This window comes from Rhizophagus irregularis, chromosome 25, assembly GCF_026210795.1.
Source record: "Rhizophagus irregularis chromosome 25, complete sequence".
NCBI lineage: Eukaryota > Fungi > Glomeromycota > Glomeromycetes > Glomerales > Glomeraceae > Rhizophagus > Rhizophagus irregularis.
In genome coordinates this window covers 2,056,597-2,079,495 of record NC_089453.1, presented here as the reverse complement: position 1 = coordinate 2,079,495, position 22,899 = coordinate 2,056,597, and the positions used below count along the sequence as shown (strand labels likewise).

The 22,899-nt window shown below is 28.2% G+C and overlaps 8 protein-coding genes across 8 annotated transcripts; 2 read left to right on the top strand and 6 right to left on the bottom strand.

Annotated features, from left to right (window-relative positions):
* Positions 1-5,997: 5,997 nt before the first annotated feature.
* OCT59_016923 (uncharacterized protein) lies at positions 5,998-7,118 on the top strand (the record flags this gene model as incomplete). Its single annotated transcript, XM_066146013.1, has 8 exons — positions 5,998-6,034; positions 6,133-6,334; positions 6,396-6,412; positions 6,484-6,537; positions 6,604-6,660; positions 6,743-6,781; positions 6,860-6,895; positions 6,970-7,118. 8 exons carry the CDS (start codon positions 5,998-6,000, stop codon positions 7,116-7,118), a joined length of 591 nt encoding a protein of 196 aa, XP_066003742.1.
* A 251-nt stretch (positions 7,119-7,369) lies between these two features.
* OCT59_016922 (uncharacterized protein) lies at positions 7,370-7,942 on the bottom strand (the record flags this gene model as incomplete). The annotated part of the gene is made up of 1 exon (XM_066146012.1): positions 7,370-7,942. The coding sequence occupies one exon, from the start codon at positions 7,940-7,942 to the stop codon at positions 7,370-7,372; it is 573 nt and encodes a 190-aa protein (XP_066003741.1).
* A 78-nt stretch (positions 7,943-8,020) lies between these two features.
* Positions 8,021-8,599, bottom strand: OCT59_016921 (uncharacterized protein; the record flags this gene model as incomplete). The annotated part of the gene is made up of 3 exons (XM_066146011.1): positions 8,021-8,049; positions 8,216-8,438; positions 8,504-8,599. The coding sequence occupies 3 exons, from the start codon at positions 8,597-8,599 to the stop codon at positions 8,021-8,023; spliced, it is 348 nt and encodes a 115-aa protein (XP_066003740.1).
* A 270-nt stretch (positions 8,600-8,869) lies between these two features.
* On the top strand, positions 8,870-10,103 carry OCT59_016920 (uncharacterized protein; the record flags this gene model as incomplete). Its single annotated transcript, XM_066146010.1, has 7 exons — positions 8,870-8,908; positions 9,116-9,142; positions 9,204-9,237; positions 9,351-9,384; positions 9,577-9,639; positions 9,701-9,858; positions 9,923-10,103. The coding sequence occupies 7 exons, from the start codon at positions 8,870-8,872 to the stop codon at positions 9,928-9,930; spliced, it is 363 nt and encodes a 120-aa protein (XP_066003739.1). The 3' UTR covers positions 9,931-10,103.
* A 160-nt stretch (positions 10,104-10,263) lies between these two features.
* Positions 10,264-12,302, bottom strand: OCT59_016919 (uncharacterized protein; the record flags this gene model as incomplete). The annotated part of the gene is made up of 6 exons (XM_066146009.1): positions 10,264-11,396; positions 11,466-11,495; positions 11,575-11,613; positions 11,711-11,764; positions 11,917-12,093; positions 12,194-12,302. The coding sequence occupies 6 exons, from the start codon at positions 12,300-12,302 to the stop codon at positions 10,264-10,266; spliced, it is 1,542 nt and encodes a 513-aa protein (XP_066003738.1).
* Positions 12,303-13,353: 1,051 nt separating this feature from the next.
* Positions 13,354-13,950, bottom strand: OCT59_016918 (uncharacterized protein; the record flags this gene model as incomplete). The annotated part of the gene is made up of 3 exons (XM_066146008.1): positions 13,354-13,426; positions 13,496-13,625; positions 13,863-13,950. The coding sequence occupies 3 exons, from the start codon at positions 13,948-13,950 to the stop codon at positions 13,354-13,356; spliced, it is 291 nt and encodes a 96-aa protein (XP_066003737.1).
* Positions 13,951-14,579: 629 nt separating this feature from the next.
* Positions 14,580-15,087, bottom strand: OCT59_016917 (uncharacterized protein; the record flags this gene model as incomplete). The annotated part of the gene is made up of 3 exons (XM_066146006.1): positions 14,580-14,701; positions 14,759-14,798; positions 15,001-15,087. The coding sequence occupies 3 exons, from the start codon at positions 15,085-15,087 to the stop codon at positions 14,580-14,582; spliced, it is 249 nt and encodes an 82-aa protein (XP_066003736.1).
* Positions 15,088-15,475: 388 nt separating this feature from the next.
* Positions 15,476-16,423, bottom strand: OCT59_016916 (uncharacterized protein; the record flags this gene model as incomplete). Its single annotated transcript, XM_066146005.1, has 5 exons — positions 15,476-15,813; positions 15,920-16,004; positions 16,075-16,170; positions 16,236-16,325; positions 16,400-16,423. The coding sequence occupies 5 exons, from the start codon at positions 16,421-16,423 to the stop codon at positions 15,476-15,478; spliced, it is 633 nt and encodes a 210-aa protein (XP_066003735.1).
* Positions 16,424-22,899: the final 6,476 nt, after the last annotated feature.

Here is a 22,899-nt window from a genome sequence, read left to right as displayed (position 1 = left end):
AATTTAAATGATGCAGTGAATACAGCAAGAAGAGAGGAGGAAGCTACTAATGAATTAATGAGAAAAACACTTAATATACCAGTTAGTACCCAAAGAAAAGGAATTGATATACAGGATGACAAGCCAAAGAATATATTTGAAAAACCATTGGAGAAAAATTATGAGGATGACCTTACCGAGATGTTTAAAAAATTAGAGGTAAAATTGACAAACCAACTTAGTGGACAAAAGAGACCATCAAATAATAATAGACAAGGACAACCACTGCGAGTATGTTATAAATGTCAACAACCAGGACATTATGCAAGGGAATGTAGAGTAAATAATGGTCAAGCAAACTATAGAAGACCGAACAACCAAAATTATAATAAAGGACCAAATAATTATAATGGAAGACCAAATAATTATAACAGACTACCAAATTACCAAAATAATAATTGAGGATTTAATACAATGGAATTTGATAACTATAATGATTACAATGACCAATACGATTACGATGGCCAAGATTATCAAGATGATTATGACCAAGAATACAATTATGGTGACCCATATTACCAAAACAATGATGTAGTATTTAACCATGTTGACCAAGATTTTTATAATAATCCAAGACAAACAAGGAGTAATATAAAAAATAGGTCAAGTGATTGAGATATAGATATGGAAATTGATCGAGAACAGGCACGCAGAAGAAATGATAAATATGCCAGTCAACAGAATAAGGCAGCAGCATTACCAAAAAGGGGATTTACCAGTGAGAGTTTGAGAAAAGCTCAGGAAACAAAGAGAAATAATAATACATGTGGAAATTGTGGACAAAAAAGTCACTATGCATCAGAATGTAAAAATGAACGTGTTGAAGGTATTCATAGGACAAGCGCATTTCAAAGAAATATACCAAAATATAACGTATTAGAGGATATGAAAAGTACCAGAGCAAATGCAACTTTTTCACAAATTATAGATATGAGCCCAGAACAAAGAAAAATATATTATGATGGTATGAGAAGATATCCACAAGTAGATTGACTACAAGAACCAATAAATAACATTGAAGCTGAACATTTGACAGCATTAAGGGGTAAACTAATAATAAATCAAGAATCGAAGGATGTAATGTTTGATACAGGAGCAGCAGTAAATGTAATAACTAGTCAAATAATGGATGAAATGGACCTAAGAATTGAAGAACCAAGTACAGTAAGATGTGTGATGATAAATGAGGATAAAGTAGCATCAAGAGGTACCACAACAATATACATACAGTTTGGGGATAAGGAGATACCCATTAAGGTCGAAGTAATTGATTCTGGAAAGAATGAAATTGTGTTAGGAAATGGAGTATTAGATATGTTTAAGGCGAATATAGATTACACAGATAAAACAATAATACTTAGAATGGATGATGAAACCATGGATGTACCAGTAAAATATATACAAAAGACCATCAAAGGATTCGAAGAAACATTAATTGAAGATGAATTATTAGATGAATTATACCAAGATGAATTATACAACATATATGAAGATGATTATGAGAATTATGAAAATGAAAATTTTAAAGTATAAGTCTTGGTCGGAATGATACTGAAGAGATGATAAAGAAGCATAAAAATGACCATGAAAAATTTATTGAAAAATTTAAAGTAGGGGATATAACCAATGAACAAAAGGGTAAATTAAAAGTATTAGTAGAAAAATATAAGGATATATTTGAGTACGATGGTGAAAAATATAACAGGACAAATCTAGTGAAACATGAGATAAGACTAAAAGAAGGTACTGAACCAATAGCTCAAAAGAGGTACAAAGAAAACGATGAAAAAGGTAAATTTATTAGAAAAGAGGTAGATGAAATGTTAAAATTAGGAAAAATTAGAGAATCCAGAAGCCCTTGGTCTTCACCAGTGACTTTAGCAGGAAAAAAGTCTGGAAATTATAGATTTTGCATCGATTATAGAAAATTAAATAAAGTTACAATAGCAGATGCATATCCATTACCAAGGATTGACGAACAATTAGAAAGGATAAGCTCAGGAAAATGGTTCACAAGCTTAGACTTAGCATCAGGGTTCAATCAGATAGAAATGGCTGAAGAAGATGTAGAGAAAACAGCTTTTATTTGTTCAGCAGGATTATATGAATATAATGTCATGCCATTTGGGTTAACAAATGCACCTGCAAGCTTTCAGAGATTAATGGATAAAGTATTAAAGGAATACTTAAACAATTTTGTGATAGTATACATTGATGATATAATGATATATTCAGAAAATTTTGAGGACCACTTAAGACACATAAAGTTAGTGTTAGAAAAATTAAAGGAAGCCAGTTTAATATTAAAATTAAAGAAATGTATATTTGGAAAAACGGAAATAGAATTCTTAGGACATGTAGTTGGTAAAAATGGATTAAAACCAAGTCCAGGAAAGGTTGAAAAGATACAAAAGTTAACAGCACCTACAAATATAAAAGGTGTAAGGTCAATATTAGGATTATGTACGTACTATAGAAAATTCATTAAAGATTTTTCAAAGATAGTAAAACCAATAACGTCTTTATTGAGAAAAGATGAAAAATTTGAATGGGGTATCAAACAATACGAAGCACTAAAGATATTAAAAAGGAAATTAACTGAAGAACCAGTGTTAAGACAACCAGATTGGACAAGGAAATTTATATTAATCACAGATGCTTCAGGAATAGGATTAGGAGCAGTATTAGCTCAGAAGGATGATAAAGGTCAAGAATATGTGATAGAGTACGCCAGTAAAAGTTTAAACAGGACGGAACAAAGATGGCCAATAACTGAGCAAGAATGTTATGCAATTGTATGGGGAATACAACACTTTCATAAATACTTGATCAATAGAAAATTTGAAGTAGTAACAGACCATGCAGCTTTGAAAGGATTAATGACTGCAAAAGTACCAAAAGGAAAAAGATCAAGATGGGTCATGGAATTGGAACAATATGATTTTGAAATAACCCATAGACCAGGAAAAGAAAATAAAAATGCAGATGCATTATCAAGAATAATATAAATAGTTAAATAAAAGAACCAAGATTCAAAAAAAAAATATATAATAAAACAAGTAGTGAAAAATACAAATCATAAAATAGAGGATATAATCGAAAATTTGAAAGATATAACAAGGGAATTAAACAGAATAAATTATAACCACAAAATACAGAATTGAAAATTTTGAGGATAGTAAGGAAAGACCATTGATATTAGAGGCTCAAGGGGAAGTACTACGAATAGAAGTAATATTGAGTGGGATAAATAAACTAAAAATTATCAGAGTTATGCAAAAATGAAACCTAAAATAATAATCATATGTGGAGTTGATGGTACGGGGAAAACAACCATCGTAAATAAACTTATAAAAGAATTTGAGAAAGCAGGACAAAGTGTGAGGTTTAACACCTTTAGAAGAAAAAGAGAAGATAATGATAAGTATAAAATACCAAAGAAAGGTATAGAATGGGAATTTAGGAAGGAAATCGTTGAACAAATCAACAAAAGAATAGAAGAACATAGTAATGAGGATTGGTTAATATTAGATAAAAGTCCCTATAGTGAGTACTTTTATCAACAGACACCATCATTTGATAGAGGATACATATCAAGATATGAGAACCACTTACTGGAAAAGGAAATATTTAGAAATAAAAGGATAATTGACAAATCAATAGTGATATTTTTGGAGAATGAAAAATGTTGGGAAAATTACAGAAATAGAGAATACTTGAAAAAGGATCAAGGACATAAAACATCATACCCACTATTAAATGAAGAAAGATATATGGAAATGGTGGAGTCATTCAAAAGATGTCAAGACATTTATGAAGGAAGAAAATATGCCAATATTAAGATATCAAACAATAACACAGATTGGGAAAAAGTATATAATAAAATAATAGAATTAGATGGTAATAAACCACCAATGGAAGTTAAAAGTGTCGAAATTAAGGACAACAACATCAAGATAATTGATGGTAAAAAGTATATAGAGAAAAATAGTAGAAATATCAGGATAATAGAACATTTTGAAAAGATGGGAGCACTATATTTAGCTCACAGTCATGAATTATCAGCACATATGGGAATTAAAAGCACTTATGATAATTTAAAAGATAAATATTATTGGGAAAATATGTTGAATGACGTTAAAAGATATGTAAGGACATGTGATGAATGCCAAAGGAGAGGAAAACCACAAGGGAAAAACAAATTACACCCAATTAAAGTAATAGAACCATGGTATCAAATTGGGATTGACTTTGTTGGACCATTGAACACAACAATAAATGGTAATAAATATATTATAGTGGCAATGGATTACTTCACAAAATGGCCAGAAGCTAAGGCAGTAAAAGAAGCAACCGCTAAAGAAGTATCAAAATTTATTTATGAAGACATCATCTGTAGACATGGATGTCCAATGAAGATATTGAGTGATAGAGAAAGTCACTTTAACAATGAAATGATTAAAGAATTAATGGAAAAATTCAGGATAAAATGGAATTTTTCTACCAGTTACCATCCAGAAACAAATGGATTGGTTGAAAGATTCAACCGAACATTAGGTCAAGCATTAGCAAAATTATCAACTAAGGATGATTGGGATCAAAAGATAGCACCCATATTATTCGCTTATAGAAATAAAAAGCACAGTTCAACAAAAATTTGACCATTTTATCTAACATATAGAAGAAATGTACGGACAATAATGGATGAAGATATCAAAGAAATCAACCTAAGTGATAGAATAGTTGGATTATTAGAAGAATTACCAAAAATCCGATATGAAGCCAAAGAACAAATATTAAAATCTCAAATAAAACAAAAAGAGTATCATGACAGAAAAATAATTAAAGAACATACCTTTGGAATTGGAGATAAAATATTACTTTATGATAAAGCCAAAGCACAACAATTATCTGGAAAATTGGAATCAAAATGGTTGGGACCATTTTACATTCATGAAATACTACCAAATGGAGCCTACAAAATTAAAGATATTAAGGGTGTAATCAAGAAAACACCTGTGAATGGAGAATTATTAAAAATCTACCATACGCCGATGAGTAGATAACAATTATTATCAGTCAAACTTAGAAAAATAAAATGATTTATAATCATGTGAATTAAAATCACATGATACGAAAATAATTTTTGAAAATAGGAGAAACTAATGAAAATTTCCAAAGAAAGACCTAAGTGAAATCCGGTATAGGAAAACCGTAAGATTTAACTAACACATGATGAACCGAAGATACAACCGCAGCAGGAAGAAATATTTAGCAAGATGCAGCTAAGCCAAGTGGCAATGCATGCTTGGTTTAGTGGTATAATTTACACCTACCACTTCGAGACACGAGTTCGATTCTTAGAATAAATTTAATGTGGGCATTAAATTTTCATGCGGGGGATAGTTGTAATGCCGTAGCCTTATAAAAAGTCTACATCCTTAAACTGTACTAGTTTTATGGTTAAAATATCCTTATATAGTAATAATATTCTTAAAATATACTGAAATTTGTACGAACAGTATATTTAAAATAGTGTTCTATAATAATAAATAAGTTTAAATTATACGAAAAATATACTTAATTTTTAAATGTAATATTGACTGGTATTTTAAAATATTCTGATTAGATATGGAAAATATCCTTAAAAGTAATTTATCAGTAATTTAGGTATGTTAATATAATATTCTTAAAATATACTGAAATTGTACAAATGGATATTTAAAATAGTGTTTCGAATTGTAATATTTTAAAATATTCCGGGAAGGACTATATACTATTCGTATCGGTTTCACAAATGACCTGGTATGTGATGATGTGTCCTTAAAATATTCTGATCGAGTACATGAATATTTCGATCGGCAAAAAATTAAATAAAATAACGTAATTAGATTATTTAATTTTATAAACTAAATTTCTTTCTTTCTTTAAAAGACACGAATTATTTTTTGAAAAAAGATGTCAAAAACTAAAGACAAATGCAAGAATTGTGCAGGTAAAAAATGAGAACAAAAAAAAACAAAAAATAAAATGTGTGGCAATATAAATCGAATTTTATATCAATTTTTTTGAATCAATATTTCATAATTATAGATTTCGATGCCAAGTTAGAGTTCATTATTTTCATTATTTTTATTTTGTTTTTTATTAGTGCATTATTACTAAAAGTTTCAGAAACAATGCCACCGGGAGAACCAGGAGGACCATCACCACCAGTAATACTAGGAGGAATTATTAGGACAAATGGTTCTGGATTATCTTTAAAAATATCGATCTTTCTAATCTTAATAGCACGGTTGGTAAAGTCTTTCTGAAGGTTAGTTTTAAATTACTATGATTTTATATTTAATATATAGGCGAACACGGTATAGCAGTAATATTGAGATTTTGTTATGTATAATTATTATAAAGTTATTAATCCAATTTTCATATTTATATTATAAGCATCGCGAGATATCGAAGGAAATTCAAACAAAAAACATGTTAGGGAAAGTGATGGTAGTTCTTTTTCATCGTTTCTTTTGTTATTTACAAAAAGTAAAATTCTTCTTTACTTATTTATAGATGATCAAGTAGAAATATTAGAAATATCGGATACCAATAATACTAACGAAGATTTTTGTACGTTTCAAATTATGTCTTATAATCTTAATAATTAGAACAAACAATAATACTAAATTTATGTTTATTGTTTCTATATAAGGCTCAACCCTAAAAAATGATAAAAAAAGAGTGAAAATCGGTAAAATTTCGTATTTTTTTTCTACTTTGTTGATTAACAAAAGTAATATTTACTTTTTGGTATTTTAAATTATATTAGGCAATACTTCGATATGTAAAAAAGTGACTAAACCGGGTATTGTATAATTAACAGAAAGCAAAACTTGTGAACTTGAATCTGAAGTAATATATATATATTTTTTTCTTTAGACAAAGAAAGTTTATTGGCTATTAGTAATATTGGAGATCCTATTATAGATTCATTATTCTATTCTTTGGGCAAATTGAAAAAAACTGGAGTTAAAAGTGTAGCAATGAATTTGGTTAATAATAGTATCCGATTTATCACATTAGACTGAATTTATAATTTTATATTATAAAATGTAAAAAAAAAATAAATAAAAAATTATGAATGATTTTTACGTAGAATAATTAATGTAAGTAAATTATTCGTTCAATTAACTTTTCAGCTAAAATTTAAAGTCATGGGATGTTTATTAAGTTGCCAGCTGGCACAATATATACAAAATATTTTAATTTTACGATAAAATCGCAACTGTACTATGGCACTATCTTATTATTATTATAAAACTCATGATTTCATCATCAGTCACTCCTCCTTTCCATCATAGTCTCCTTCCTCTTCCTCTACGTCCAACCCCTCCTCCTCCTTTCCCTCCTTTTCATCATAGTCTCCTTCCTCTTCCTCTACGTCCAGCCCCTCCTCCTCCTTTCCCTCCTTTCCATCATGACCTTTTCCTTTCATGTCATTATGAATTTCCTCTACCTCATTATCGTCCAGTTCCTTTTCCTTTCCCTCCTTTTCCTTTCCCTCCTTTTCTTCTCCCTCATCATCTTCGTTAATTAAATCATCAAATCCATTTATCAAGGTTCCATTTTTTTTAGAGACCAAATTTAGCTTTGACATACATTTTTTTTTAATCGAATAATTCCTATTGATTTCCACCACTTTTAACATTAGACTTTTTTTAATTATACTTGCCAAAGTATAGAACCCATTCTCATCAATACTACAATATTGAAACCCCAGATATTCAATATTTTTATTGGTACCCTTTAATAATGCCTCTAAAATATATATAACACCTTTTTTACATATCAAACAATCATTAATTATTAGTTGTTTTAAATCCGGCCAGTTAGCCAAAGATCGACTAAGCATTTTCGATGTTTTTTTAGTGAAAAAAATTATCTTCGAGATTAATAATTTGTAACTTCTTACACAAACTTAAAGACTCTATTATTCGACAAAGATCTGAGTTATAAAAGCTGTTTCGAGACAAAATTACTTTTGTTAGTGTAATTTTATGTTTATGTAGAACCATAGAAAGCAGTTTGGAACACTGTTTTCCTAAAACATTTTCTTTTATTGAAAATGTTTCTAAATAAGAAGTTTTCCTTCTCGAATTCAATAACGATTCTAATATAACTGTACCTCCTTCGCCTAACCCCGCGTCGTCGATTATCAAGTGCTTTAAATTAACATTATTAGTTAAAAAAACTTTTAACGCCTTTGCACCGCTTTTTCCTAGTGCATTTTTACTAATTATCAGTTCTTCCAAATTTGTGCTTTCTTTAATTACTTCGCATATTTTTCTCAAAATTTCAAAGGTTTCTTGTTTGTTATTTTTAGTGAAGACACTCTCGAGGTTCAATTTCTAATTCAAATAAAAACTTTAGATTTATATTTAAAATATATCTTAATTTGTATAATAAGGTTAACCTTGAACTTGGTAGTTTTAAGCGTTTCGATTAGTTTGTCAATTGTATTATTCGTAATTCTGTTCTCACTTAAGTCGATTTCTGGCAAGATATCCATGTTTACGATATAAAATTGGATGTTGAAAAAAAAGGAAAAAAGAGAGTTAAAAGCATTTGCAGTTCATTAAGAAATTTCACACGATTCTCCATATTGCGGTTGAATACATAAAAAAGGAAAAAAAATCCTCGTTAATATGACCTAAAAAGAAATTTTACATGATTTACTATGTCATCAATCTTTTCATCATTACACCAGTATTATGCCCATAGTTAAATTTTAATTTATTAATTGTTAAGTTATTTTCGGTTTCTTCTCTTAAGGAGAATCATGCGGCTTAAAACTAAGCGCATACATAGGATTGGTATCGTCCAAGACTCAGGTTTCTTCTTCTAGAAAATAAAATTTTCTTGAAGAGGATCCTGCGGCTTAAGACTGGGCGCATATCAATACTTGTTCTATCTTATTTATACACATTGTTTTTGCTGATTTTTATTTCTGAAGACTCATACTTCACGTATATTAATCAATCTATTACTCTATTTTATGTCTTCCTTCTATATAGATACTTGAAAGAAAAAACCATTTGGAACGGCCTTTCAGGTAATTAGGTGTAAATGTATTTATATTAAAAATATTATAACTAACGTTTTTTCGTTTTTAGAATCAGAACATCTGGACTTTGGAATGGACTTTAGGTAAATATGAAAGAAAAACATATTTTTGGAATGATGAACTTTCGGTAAGTTTCATCAATGTTTTTAAAATTTTTGTTTTACTGTTGTCTTACCATTATTTCTCCTATTGTCAGGGACCTCTCGCTACACTAAATTGAGATTGTCAAAGTGAAAACCTTCCCTTATTTGTTAAAATTGCCCTTATTTAAAATCAGCATAGTCAATTTTTTTACTTTATCTACGAATAATTAAAATTATCATTATACCTCCTAAAATATTAGCTAATATATCGTACTGTCATTGCTAAAAGTAAAAATTACTTTTACTAATTTACTAATTGTTGTTATAATATGACTTTAGTGACAGTAATAATCAAAGCTTTGATGTTCCATTTCCTTCAGTGTTAGAAGATACATCTAAAAGGTAATTGATCGATTATTTATAATAAAAAATATAACTTACATTTTCCTAATAATTACTTTAGCGATGATCAAATTCTTGATGATTATGATTATGGACCTTTTAAGATCATTGATAATTATGATAATGATAATTCAGAGACAGAAAGTGGTACTTCTGAAGAGTATGATGGTTTTGAGGAATTTGAAATAACAGCAGAAAAAGAGAATAAAATATGGGACGGTATGTTTAATATTATAAATTTAAAATTTTAAACTAGATCATTAATTAACATTTAATTTTTTAGATACATAAAAACGTATACATAAATAACATATTGGAGTTTTTTTCATGTAAAAATAGGCTAAGCCACAAATTGATTTATTTATTTATTTATTTATGATAGTAAACGATAGCAATTATAGCAAGTTTATTTAGCAAATGTTAGAATGCGCAAACAATAAAAGATTGCATATTATTTAGCCTTTTATTCATGTAAAATTACTAAATTACTTATAATGCTAATTTATAAATCTGGAGGTTGCAACGCTTTTCGAGTCCATTTTTTATCATTATAATATAAATTCATTCTAATTATAATGCAAAACTATTTGACTGCAAAAAAATTTTTTTTTCTCTGTTTACTACCTACTCATTACCAACCATCTCGTCAAAATTAACCCCTGAAATATCAAAATATTCCTTAATAATTTCAATTTTAATCCTCTTGTTTTCCCTATTTCTTTCTTGAGTTTTTAATTCTTCGTCATAACTAATCAGCTTGCCTGTACGGACCAAATTGATCCATATTTCAAAGTTAATTGCCGTCTTTACTCCACTCTTAAAAAAACATGCGCTTAATTCTTCGAAAGAATCTAAAAGTCGCCAATCAAAATTGGCTACTTCTAGTAACCTGTATATACGTGGTGCTCGCTGAAGCATCAATTCCAAATTCGGTAAAGAAATTAAGGGGTAAAATTGAGCAATTAATATTTTTGCTTGAGATTTTGTCGTCTCTGATTGTTTTCTGTTTAAGTTTATCTCACAAAAAGCCTGTAATTGTATGTATGACTTAAAAAACCTGACATGAAACCTTAGTTCCTTGCGTCTGGCCATTTCTTTATTTCCTTGCTCATTTGCTTCTCCCATTACGGATAAAAATATATCCTCCGATAAATCTTTTGCAATCTTCTTGAATTCATCAGATAATTCAGTAAGTGATGAAGTCTTTTCTTGCACACGAATTGGTAAAATTTTAAAAGAACTGCAACTTTTTTGATTGTCATCAGAAATCAAATTAATACGTTGAGTACCACGAAAAGATTGAAAATCTTGTGTTGAATTAATCTTTTCCAAATGACTAATGAGGGCTTCTCTATACTCTTCTTTTTTACTGAAGATTGACCTATCACGTATAGGTGGATTATTTGGCAATTTACCAATATAACCTAGCAGCTTATGCAAATCTTCCGCCAATCTTATACTTGCCATATCCAATTCTTTGAATTTCTTTAATTCGATAATATTTGCCTCGAAGCTGAGATCCGAGGCTTGATTATAATCATAATGAGGAAAACTGGCATTAATTGTTATATCATCGGAGTTAACGTGATTTGGCTTTATCACTAATGTTCCTGTGGAATCCATAAATCGTATATTATTATTAACCAAGTTCATTGTTACACTTTTAACTCCGGTATTTTTCAATTTGCTCAATGAATATAATAACGAATCTATTGTGGGACCTCCGATCTTATTAATGGCCAATAATATTTTTTCGTCTAAAGAAAAATATATATATTATTTCAAATTCAAGTTTCAGAGTTTACTTTCTGTGAATTATACAATACCCGGTTTAGCCCTTTTACGCATCGAGGTATCTAATATAATTTAAAATAACAAAAAGTAAGTATCTCTTTTGTTAATCAACAAGGTAAGAAAAAAAATGCGAAAATTTACCAATTTTCGTTCTTTTTTTATCATTTTTTTGGGTTGAACCTTATACATTACAATAAATAGAAAATAATAAACATAAATTTAAATATTACTGTTTGCTCTAAATTACTAAGATTATAAGATATAAATTGAAACTTACAAAAATCTTTGTTAGCATCATCAGTATTGGTATCCAATACTTTTACTTGATCATCTATAAAATATAAATAAGAAAAAAGGAATTTACTTTTTGTAAATAAAATTGTGTTAATTAATAACTATTTAATAAACTTTAATATTACTGTTATACCGTGTTCGCACATATATTAAATATAAAATCATATTAATTTTAAAACTAATCTTGACCATGATCCTGTTCTTCATTCCTATCATCATTGTCAAATTCATTATTTATATTTGGTTTTTTAGTGCCATTATTACTAAAAGTTTCAGAAACCCCAACCCCGACACTAGGAGAACCAAAAGAACCATCGTCACTTGTAACACTTGGAGAAATTATTAGGACCAATGGTTCTTGTTTATCTTTAAATATATCCAATTATGAAATATTGATTCAAAATTGAAGTAGATATTAATTGATTTATTAGAATTAGATACAAAATAAATAATTAACTTTGCAAACCTGTTGCAGGCTGTTCTGTTTCGGGTTGTTCTCCAGAATCAAAATTATAAGGTAAAATACTTTTTTGCAGCTGGATAATTGGTATTTTTAATGATCTTAAAGAGTCCATATTTTAAAATTGCGATAAAGGTGGTAGAAAGAATTCAGTATTTTTTTAAAAAAAGAAGAGAATTAGAGAAAGAAAAACCAAAAAATGAATTTTTAATTTTTTTTTTTGATAAATTTATTAATCGTAATATGTAATTCTATTTCATGGCTTTTTTGCTGCGACATATTAATCGTAATATGTAATTCGATTTTTTTTTGTTTGGACATATTAATCGTAATATGTAATTCGATATTGAATTACATCTTTACATCTTTTAATGGAAGCGGTGTATTTATACTTTAATGGCAAAGTGGATTTGATGAACCAAAAATGGAAGTGCACGCGTAAGATTTAATTGTGTTATAATAATGATGTTCCACCACCTTAGCGTGACACATTAAACTCTGTGCAACATCCACATTTCTCCCATTCGGTATTTTTTTTCCGCAAATAAAAAATTTTCTCACTAAAAAAAAAATGACAATTTTGATGGTAGCAGAATGTAACAGTTAGGATTGACAAAAAATTTTTTTTTCTCGTGTGAAAATAATTATTAGATATATAATAAATAAATAAAAAAAAATAATAGGTGGGTTATTAAACTTGCGCAATGTGCAATGCGATCATAAATTGAATCATTACGTTAGACGTTTTCGTCTTACGAACCGGGAGACCTAAAAAAATCTTCAGGTAAAGAAAATTTATCATTCAGTTACACGTTGATTTTTTTATTAAGATTTATTTGAAATATATATATATATATTTGCCGATTGACTTTAATATCACAACAGGGTTCGTACAGTATAACATATAATGTATAATGTCAGGTTAGGTCTGCATCATTTTCGTTTACATTCATTTATATCTTTCTTTTTTTCATTCTGTCTTTTGGCTCTTTAGTCATTTTATTCGCTGTCTTTTGGCTCTTTAGTCATTTTATTCGCAATACCTGTAATTTTATTGCACTTTGTATTGTCACTACTCTTTGCGCTAGATTTTATCCTTCATTCTTAAAACTAGTTTACCAAGCACGTCAATATTTACAACTTACAACAACGTTTCCCCTTTTCCCTCATCCCTGTCCCCTTCTTTGTCTTCTTTCTTGGCCTTCTTCATCCCTTTCCTCCCCTTCTAAACGAGTAATCCTAATAAAATAAAAGTGAAAAATTATATTAATTTAAGGAAACTTATTAGCAAAAAAGTTGATTACTTACTTCCTCTCTGCCTTCTTTAATTCATTATGTACCCGCAGCAATTCTCTCTGGTCATCTCTGTAAGCCCGATCTATACCATTCACTTGCTCTTGAAGTTCCTGCACCTTTTTTTCCAATTCCTTTATGTAATCTAATGGGGGAAAAAAAATTGGTTAACTTGATCTATGCGCAGCTTGACCAAGCGGGTTTCTCCATCTTAGGTTGACACCGATACCGCTTAGACGTCCACAGATTCGTTTTAGAACAGACGTCCACAAGTCACCTTTAGAACAATCCAAAGACGTCCACAGGATCATTTCAGGACAAACGTCCACAAGCCCTCTTTAGAACAATCTAAGCCTCCAGGATATCATAGAGAGGAACCCACCTGCAACTACCTGACGAGCACTTCCTCTCTTGCTCTTAATGCGAGCAATTCGTTTTTCCTTCGAACGTTGAGAGCGGTGTCTGACCATCGTGAATCTATTATATAAATTAAAAGTTATTCCTATCATTAAAACTATCTCGGCAGGCTAAAACCTTCCAAGCAGACCACAGTTTTAGACGTTACGAAAACTTAAAATAATTTTTACGTAATTGGATTGTATATATAGGAAAAAATGCGTGAGAAAATACATGTTTCAAAAAGAAGGATTTTAGCAAATACACGAGAACGATAAGATCTGATGAATTTTTTGTGAAATGGGAAAAATGGGGACAAAGAAAAGTACAAAATTAATTACAAACAACGTGCTAGAAACTTTAATCGGAATAGTACAGTATGCCGATCTGGTTGTTAACTGAAAGTAAAATTTACTTTTTGTCAGTATTCGTATTTTATTTTATAAATTATACAAATATTAAATAAATGAGCTATTAGTAATTACGTAAAAGTAGCAGATCTTGTTTGACAAACTCCTTTTCTCGTGAAAAAATGATTTTTTTTCTCACAAAACTTGTTTCGTATGGAAGATATATCATTTTTATTTCATATGGGAACATATCATTTTTTTCTCCCATCAAAAAAAAATTTTTCACGTAGTTCTTTGGGGAACAGAATAGTTGGGAGAACTGAATTATAATAACATATAATTTATTAACAAAATTATTCATTTTCTATACATTTGCAATTATTTTCTAATTTATTTTCTATTTCTATTATTTGGTTTAACTTTTGTTGATATAATTCAACGGCAAATGTTTTTTGCCGTTTTAATTGTGTAATTTCTAAATAAATGTTAGTAATTGATATATATTATTTATACAATAATAATTTATAATTACCTTTATCTTTATTTTCAATTGTTTCGTTTAAAGAGTTGACCTAAACCAATTTTTTAATTAGAAACCAGATAACAACCGAATACAATTATATACTCCATCTTTTATTAAACCCTCCAAAAAAAAATAAAAAAATAAAAAAATAAAAAATAGAAGAAAAAAAATAAAAAAAGCTATCTAAAAGATCTGAAAAACTACGGGCGAACCTAGTAACCACTCTAGGCGGTTCTCAAGTGTTCACTCACCTTATCTCTTTTTCTTTTATTATTCGAAAAGGATTTATTTTTTCGTTCTTGTAATTTATTTTGACTTCTTTTGTGAACCATCTTCATTTGTAAGTTATCATAATTGAAGGGAAAGGTATTTATAAGATTTAAGCGATTTTTTAGAACAAAAAAGATTAAATGTGTAAAATTTCTTATCAAAGTAATTTATAGTGTGTAGATTATTTATTAATGATTAGAACAATTAAACATTGCGTAATGAGGCGTGGACAAATTACGCGTTACACAATTCAAATTATTTATGCGGAGGTAATCTAAACGTCTTCAAATTTTTAATTTAATTCGAATGAAATGCCGAATACTGATATAGTGTATGAGAAGATGAATTAACCAATAGTTTATCATAACAAGATTTATTGAACTAATTAAGTCAAAACTATGTATGATTCGTTTTATACAAGAACGAAGAAATTGTCATCTCCGAGATCAAGTTTATTTATTTACTTGATTTTGCTTTTCTTCCTCTTTTTTTGGGGACATTATTTTGATTTTCTTTGTCATTTACACGTTGTTTCTGGACCCTTTTTGGAGGATCACTTTGAACTTTTTCATTAGTACGTGGTTCTGGAGGCCGGACCTGAACTTGTTCATCAGTACGTGGTTCTGGAGGCCGGATCTGAACTTGTTCATCAGAAGGCTCAACTGGAGGCCGGATCTGAACTTGTTCATCAGAAGGCTCAACTGGAGAAGGAGGATCTTGTTGTGCTTGAGGAGATGGTGGTGGACGGTCCTGTAATGCTGGAGAATTTTGTGGTGGAAATCTTAAATTATTTTCTAATTCATTTTTTTTTTTTCAGATAATAGCCTATTATAAATAAAATGAAATAATTAATTTCTACTATAAACCAACTAGGTATAAATAAAGTTATTATTAACTTACGTTTATTTTGTATAGTACTAACAAGCATCTCCTTTACAGCCCAATCGGCTGCGGTTATAGGGAAGTCAGGAGCCTTTTTTTTAAACTATAATATAATAATTTTTAGTATACTTCAAAAAAAAAAGAAATGACGAAAATTAAAATTTAATATTTACAGAACGAACTATTTGTGCAGTTATTGTATGCTTTTGACTCCTATAATCGGCGGTAAAATCTACATTCTTTTCGTAGAAACATTCTCGCATTATCTCCTATTACAAAAATTTACTATTAAAAAACAATTTTTATCTTTTATTAAAAATTAATAAATAGTTACCAAATAAGCAAGCCAGCGTTGCTTTTCATTTTTTAATCCTAACGCATCTTGTAAATTATATTTAGACGTAGGCTTATATATGGGCCTGAGCTATAATATAGTAATAAAGTAAGAATTTTTGATTATAGATTATTAAAAATATTTTTATATTTTTACTTTTATACCTCAGTTTCGGGTGTTTGTTCCATTTTTTTTAAATTTTTTTAAAAAAATGCGTAAAGAAATGAAGAATCACTAAAGATAGCATGTATTTATACTTTATACTTAAACGTGACGCGACTGACGCGTTGTTTATTTTTATTTTTTATTGATCGCGAAATACCATTTATAGTTGTTCGACACCATTTTCTGATTTTCTGTCCTGATGGTCTAACAAAGTGCCTCTCCAAAAACTGACTCATTACCCCTGTGAATAATATATTATGACTCGTTTATGCATCAAAGCCCAGCTCGAGGACACTAAGGAGACCAGTATCAAACATGTCTAATAACCGATATAACTTTATTTTAGGTTCTGACTGATTGAGAGCCTTGCGAACAATTGGTGAGAGGGAGTTTATACCTTTAAATATAACTTTTGCATTTCACTGTAGTGTTGGTGTCATAAAGAAAAAAAATATCATGAAAATTATATTATGAAATTATTAATGAAAGATTATTACAAGTATTAGGACTACATTCTTGTCAGTATTAACACGGTTAAATTAACTTCATTGATAATAATACATAAAATATAATGATTCAATTTATCGGTCATCAGTACGAGCGTTGCTCATAATACAATCTCTTAATACAATTAGTATGGCTTTATATGAACCGTTGCTCATAATAGGCTTTGAACAATTATTATGGCTTTTATATGAACCGTTGCTCATAATAGGCTTTGAACAATTAGTATGGCTTTGTGTGAACCATTGCTCATAATACAATCAGTATAATTATTACGAATATTGTCATTATTATATCATCTCTAATAACGATACACAATCTTGTAACACAACCTCTAACTTTAATGCGTAAATTTAATACAATCATGTAATACAAACTATGTGATTGTTTATAAAAATAGATCGTTACATAAATTCTATCACGTTTCAAAATGCCATTTCTTTGTTCTTGTCGTATTTGTAAAATAAATTCTAAAGATGGTAACGGAAAGTGGTTGTCTACTAGAAAAACTTTTAAAAAACATCAAAAAAGAGAAAAAGCAAATATTGAAAAAATTAATGAATCTGAAGCAGAAAGCGGATCAGAAACAAAAAGCGATAGTGAATCAATTTCAAGTTGTAACGCAGCTGAAAAAAAAAAGTTCGAAGACGATGAATCGGATAAATCAGATACAAGTTCAGAAAGCAATATTTCAAATAACGATCATGTTCCTGTAATTTTAAAAGACATACCAAAAAGGTAATTAATTAATTGTTTTATAAAAAAAAGTAAATTTTACTTTTATTAAACATTATTGTTATAATAATACTTTAATAATCATCAAAATCATGTTAATTGCAGATCAGAAGATTATGATGATGACGATAGCGATGAGCCATTTCTTGACAACGAAGATTATAATAATGGTAATCCAATTCCTAATAACGAAGATTACGATAAGAATAGTGATAGGCAAAGTCTTGATAATAAAGATTGTGATGAAGAAGATGATAAAGGAGACATAGAAACTGAAAGTGATTGTTCACAAACAAGTGCATATATTTCTGAAGAGAATGATGAATTAACAGATGATGATAAAGAATTTGAGGAATCTGAAATGACAAACATAAACGATGGTACAGTTAATACTATGTTTATTGATTTTAATTTTGATAGAATAATAATATTTATTTATTTTAGATGAATTGATTCAAGGTTTACGTCTTTTACATACAAAAGTACTCCATTCAATATCTGACATCGCATTCAACAAAATACTTGATAATGTTAATTCTAATTTAACAATCTATAAGTTGAAAAAAAAAATCAATAGCATAGTTCCTTTTGAACCTCATAGATACGATACTTGCAAAAACAGTTGTATTGCATTTACATCATCATATGAAAATTTAGCCAGTTGCCCTATTTGTGGTGAAAACAGATTTGATGATAATGGCAAACCTGTAAATACAACATTTTTTTTTTCGGTAAAAGAACGCCTAATAATTCAATACAAGAATAAAGAAAGAGCCGAAGAATTACAATATAGAAGTAATTATTCCCAAAACAAAGGAGAGGAGGAAATATATGCTGATATCTTTGATGGATTGTGAGTATAATTTAATTACTAAAGTAAATTTTTTTTTTAAAAAAAAGGCCATTAAAATATGTTTCTTTCAATAGGTTATATAAGGATTTATTACAAAGGGGTTTTTTTAAAGATGAACGGGATATTGCACTATCTGGGACATGTAATGGATATCAGATCTTTGAACAACGAACCGATGATTGTTGGGTCATCTTATTAATAAATAATAATCTTCATCCTTCTATTCGTGTAAAAAAAGAAAATCTACTGGTAACAATGATAATACCAGGTCCCCGTTCGCCAAAGAATTTTAATTCTTTTTTATGCCCTCTTATAAAAGAATTACAAGAACTTGAAGGTATAGCTAATTTTAATATCTAATAAAAATGTATTTTTTCTATAATTGAAATTTTATTTTGTTAAATATTATAGAAGGAGTTCAATGTATAGATGGACGAACAAATGAACCTTTTATTTTACGCGCACATTTATTAACATGGACGGGGGATGTTCCAGCATTAAGCAAAAGCTTAAACCTCTCTGGACACAATTCGTATAAAGGTTGTCGTTTTTGTATGATAAAAGGGACTTGTCACCCATCAAATAAACACATATACTATCCATCATCTGCTTTTTGCAATATAAGAAATCATGATGACACGATCAATATGGGAAAATTAATTGAAGAAGAAACGAATAAAGATCGAAAAGATGAAATGATCAGAGAAACAGGTATGATTTTCTTGAGAAAAAAGTAAAAGTATACTTACATCTCTGTATTAATTATTATTACTTTACTATACAGGAATTAAAGGGTCCAGTGAATTGTTAAAATTACAAACATTATTATTTCCATGGTCTTTCCCAACAGATATAATGCATTTATTCTTCGAGAATGTGGCACCGTCAATATATGCACATTGGAGTGGAAAATTTTTTTATAACAATCTATTATTGTCTAGTGATTATGAGTTATCAAAATCACAGTGGGAAAGTATTGGCATACAAATGGAAAAAGTAAAAAAAGATATGCCTATTGAAATTGGTCGCCCTCCACGTGACATATTTAAATATCATAATGGTTACAAAGCGGTAGAATGGAGAAATTGGATAATTTTATTTTCATTACCATTACTAAAGGTGTATCTGGATAAAAGGTATTTTAATAAAAAGTAAAAAGTTAAATTAATACATTTTTAAATTTTTTTAACTAATCAAAAAGTAAATTTTACTTTTCGTTACATAATAGGCATCTTCAAGGATGGGCAAACTTTGTGAAGTCTGTAAAGCTTTGTTTAGAACCTGAAATATCTGAAGAACAAATTGATGATGTACAAATTTTGCTTAAAAAATTTTCAGATTATTATGAAAGGTAATGATTTCTGTCTTATAATTTATAATTGTATAATAATTAAAATAATGATTAATTATTTTAGAGAGTATTATCAGAACAATGGCCAACGTTTAGCAGCATGTAAGATAAGTTTCCATTACCTCTTACATGTAGCAGATTCTATTAAATATTGTGGCCCTAGTTGGACCCATTGGCAGTTTCCTATGGAAAGGGTGTGTGGTATATTACAACCACTCATTAAATCAAAGATCAAGCCATATAGCAACCTTGCAAATATGCTTACTTTGTTACAGCAATTTTATATGTTACCATTTTTTTCTATCTCAAAAGCTATTTTCAAAGAAAACCCGCTAAAACAATGGAGTAAGGAACGGGTCTTTAGTACTGAAGGGTATGAAGAAGAATTTTATTCCCCTTCTACTCAATATTCTCTGCTAAGCCAAGAACACAAACATCTGATTAAATTTTACGAAGGATCAAGCAATATAAATCGTAATGATTTAGAAATGGTAATATAAAGCTTTATTTTATTTAATTTTAAATTCATCATTACAATAACAAAATAATTTCGTTTTTTAGGAGGTTAATAATTATGGTGTAAGATATGGAAGATTAAGAACTTCAGATGGACAATATATTAGTAGCTGTTGTATAAAAAGAAATAATAAAATTGCAAGAAATAATTATTGTGCTCAGGTAAAATTTATAATCTTTGATTACTATCATTGCTATTTTTTTATTTTTTTGATATAATTTTAATATTGATTTTATATTTTATTTATAAATATTTTTAGATAAGACGCACAATAGATAAACTTGCCCACAGACCCAATGCGCCTCCTCAACTCGTTATTGTAGATATATATGGAATCGTAAATTATTATCTTGTCCATGAATTCAACCATCAGGTTTACATGTTAGCCTATGTACAATTAACATCAAAAATTGTAGAAGATGAATATGGATGTAAACATTTTACTCAATTCAGATCAAAAGAATTTATCGATGTAAGATGTTTAGATCATTGTATAGGTTTTGCTAAAATAGATAATAGATATTATATAATTGATAAAGAAAATGCATTTGATGACTCTAATTGGGAAAATATTGGGCATTGATTTCTTGCAGCAGTTCGCACTTATAATAAAACTTTTTATGTTCTAGTAAAAAACCCGATAATTAAGAATATTTGTTGTATATTGATTAATTTCTAAAAATAGCTAAACACGAATAAGATTATCCCATTAACTTTATTTGTATCTAAAAATAGTTAAACACGGATAAGCGATGATGAAATAGATGAAATACCTATTATAAGCAAAACATTTCACTGTTTTTTTATTTTACTTTTCTCTTTTCTGATAAAATATTGGTAATAAGTCTATGTTATTCTGGTAATAAGTCTATATTATTTATAAACTTACTGACGAAAAATATTTTACCAGGAATAAAGGATACAAGATACAAAACCTTGAATTTCTGGAATTAGAAAGTTTTAATTAACCCTACTTAGAAGAGAAGCTGACTATATTACAGGGAGAGACGGTATGAATACATAAATTTTCCACCACAATATCAATTATCCAATAGTTAGTTACTGTCGAAATTAATATTAACTGATTCTTTTATTTTTTCTATTTTAATGTAGCCGTGTCAGGTGTTAACTGTAGAATGTAGACGTGTATAAGTATTTTTTTATGTTTATTAACAGGTATGCATCAAACTTTATTGTATTGGATTTAAAATTAAATAATTAAATTACTAATATAACTTTTTCCCCTCTTTAACAAGTACATTAAATTAAATAGGTCCGTGTCGAGGTGTTAATTGTAGACGTGTATAAGTATTTTTTACTTAAAAATTATGTTTATTAAACAGGTATGCATCAAACTTTATTGTATTGGATTTAAAATTAAATAACTAAATTACTAATATAACTTTTTCCCTCTTTAACAAGTACATTAAATTAAATAGGTCCGTGTCGAGGTGTTAATTGTAGACGTGTATAAGTATTTTTTACTTAAAAATTATGTTTATTAAACAGGTATGCATCAAACTTTATTGTATTGGATTTAAAATTAAATAACTAAATTACTAATATAACTTTTTCCCCTCTTTAATAAGTACATTAAATTAAATGGGTCTTGAGTTATTGTGTAATGGGTATGAAAAATAAGTTTTCCTAACTGTATCTTCTTTTCTTTATTTATTTTATTCTTTATTTATTTTCGTTTTATATAGTTTCAGAAATATGAAATTAAACATTTTACTTTACTATAGAAATTATTTGTATCATTGGTTATTAGCATAGCCTTTAAAATGTACACGAATTATTATTGAAATATAATCAAACCATATCGATATTGTATTTATATACTAAAAATATCATTATTATCAAATGTAAAAATGTAATTAAAATAATCTTTAATGCAAGTAAAAATGTATGCTATTTTTAATTAAAAGATACATAAAATATTATTTTATTTGAACTAAATTGACCTTTAAAACTACTAAAAATATATGTTATTTCTAATTGAAATATTATTAAAATATATGCAAAATACAATTGAATCATATTTATAATACACTGAAAATGGGCTTTAAATATACTTAAATATATATAATAACACGAAATAAAATTATCCTGAAATTAAGTAGAAATTAATGACATAAAATTTGCACTTAAAATATACTTAAAGAGGCAAAATTTAAGGGTGTTTTATGAGCTTTTTACATATTAAATACAGTATATTTAAACATAATTTTAGCATTATTTATGGATATAAATATCTTACATAAAATATACTAAAATTATATTTAATTTATACTTATAATATACATGATTATATAGTTAAATATTCTTAAAATTCAGTATATTTTCAGTATATTTTCAGTATGCGATTTTTCTTACTGGGTAGCATACCTAGTAAATTTGATAATTGTGAGGCGCAGTATTATATTTAATCTTAGTATATAAAATTTAATTTATTTTTAGTTTCATTTTTTTTTTATTAATTGGACCGAAAAGTCGTTAAACTATTAATCATGAGAATCAAGGATAATTGGTCCGGGAT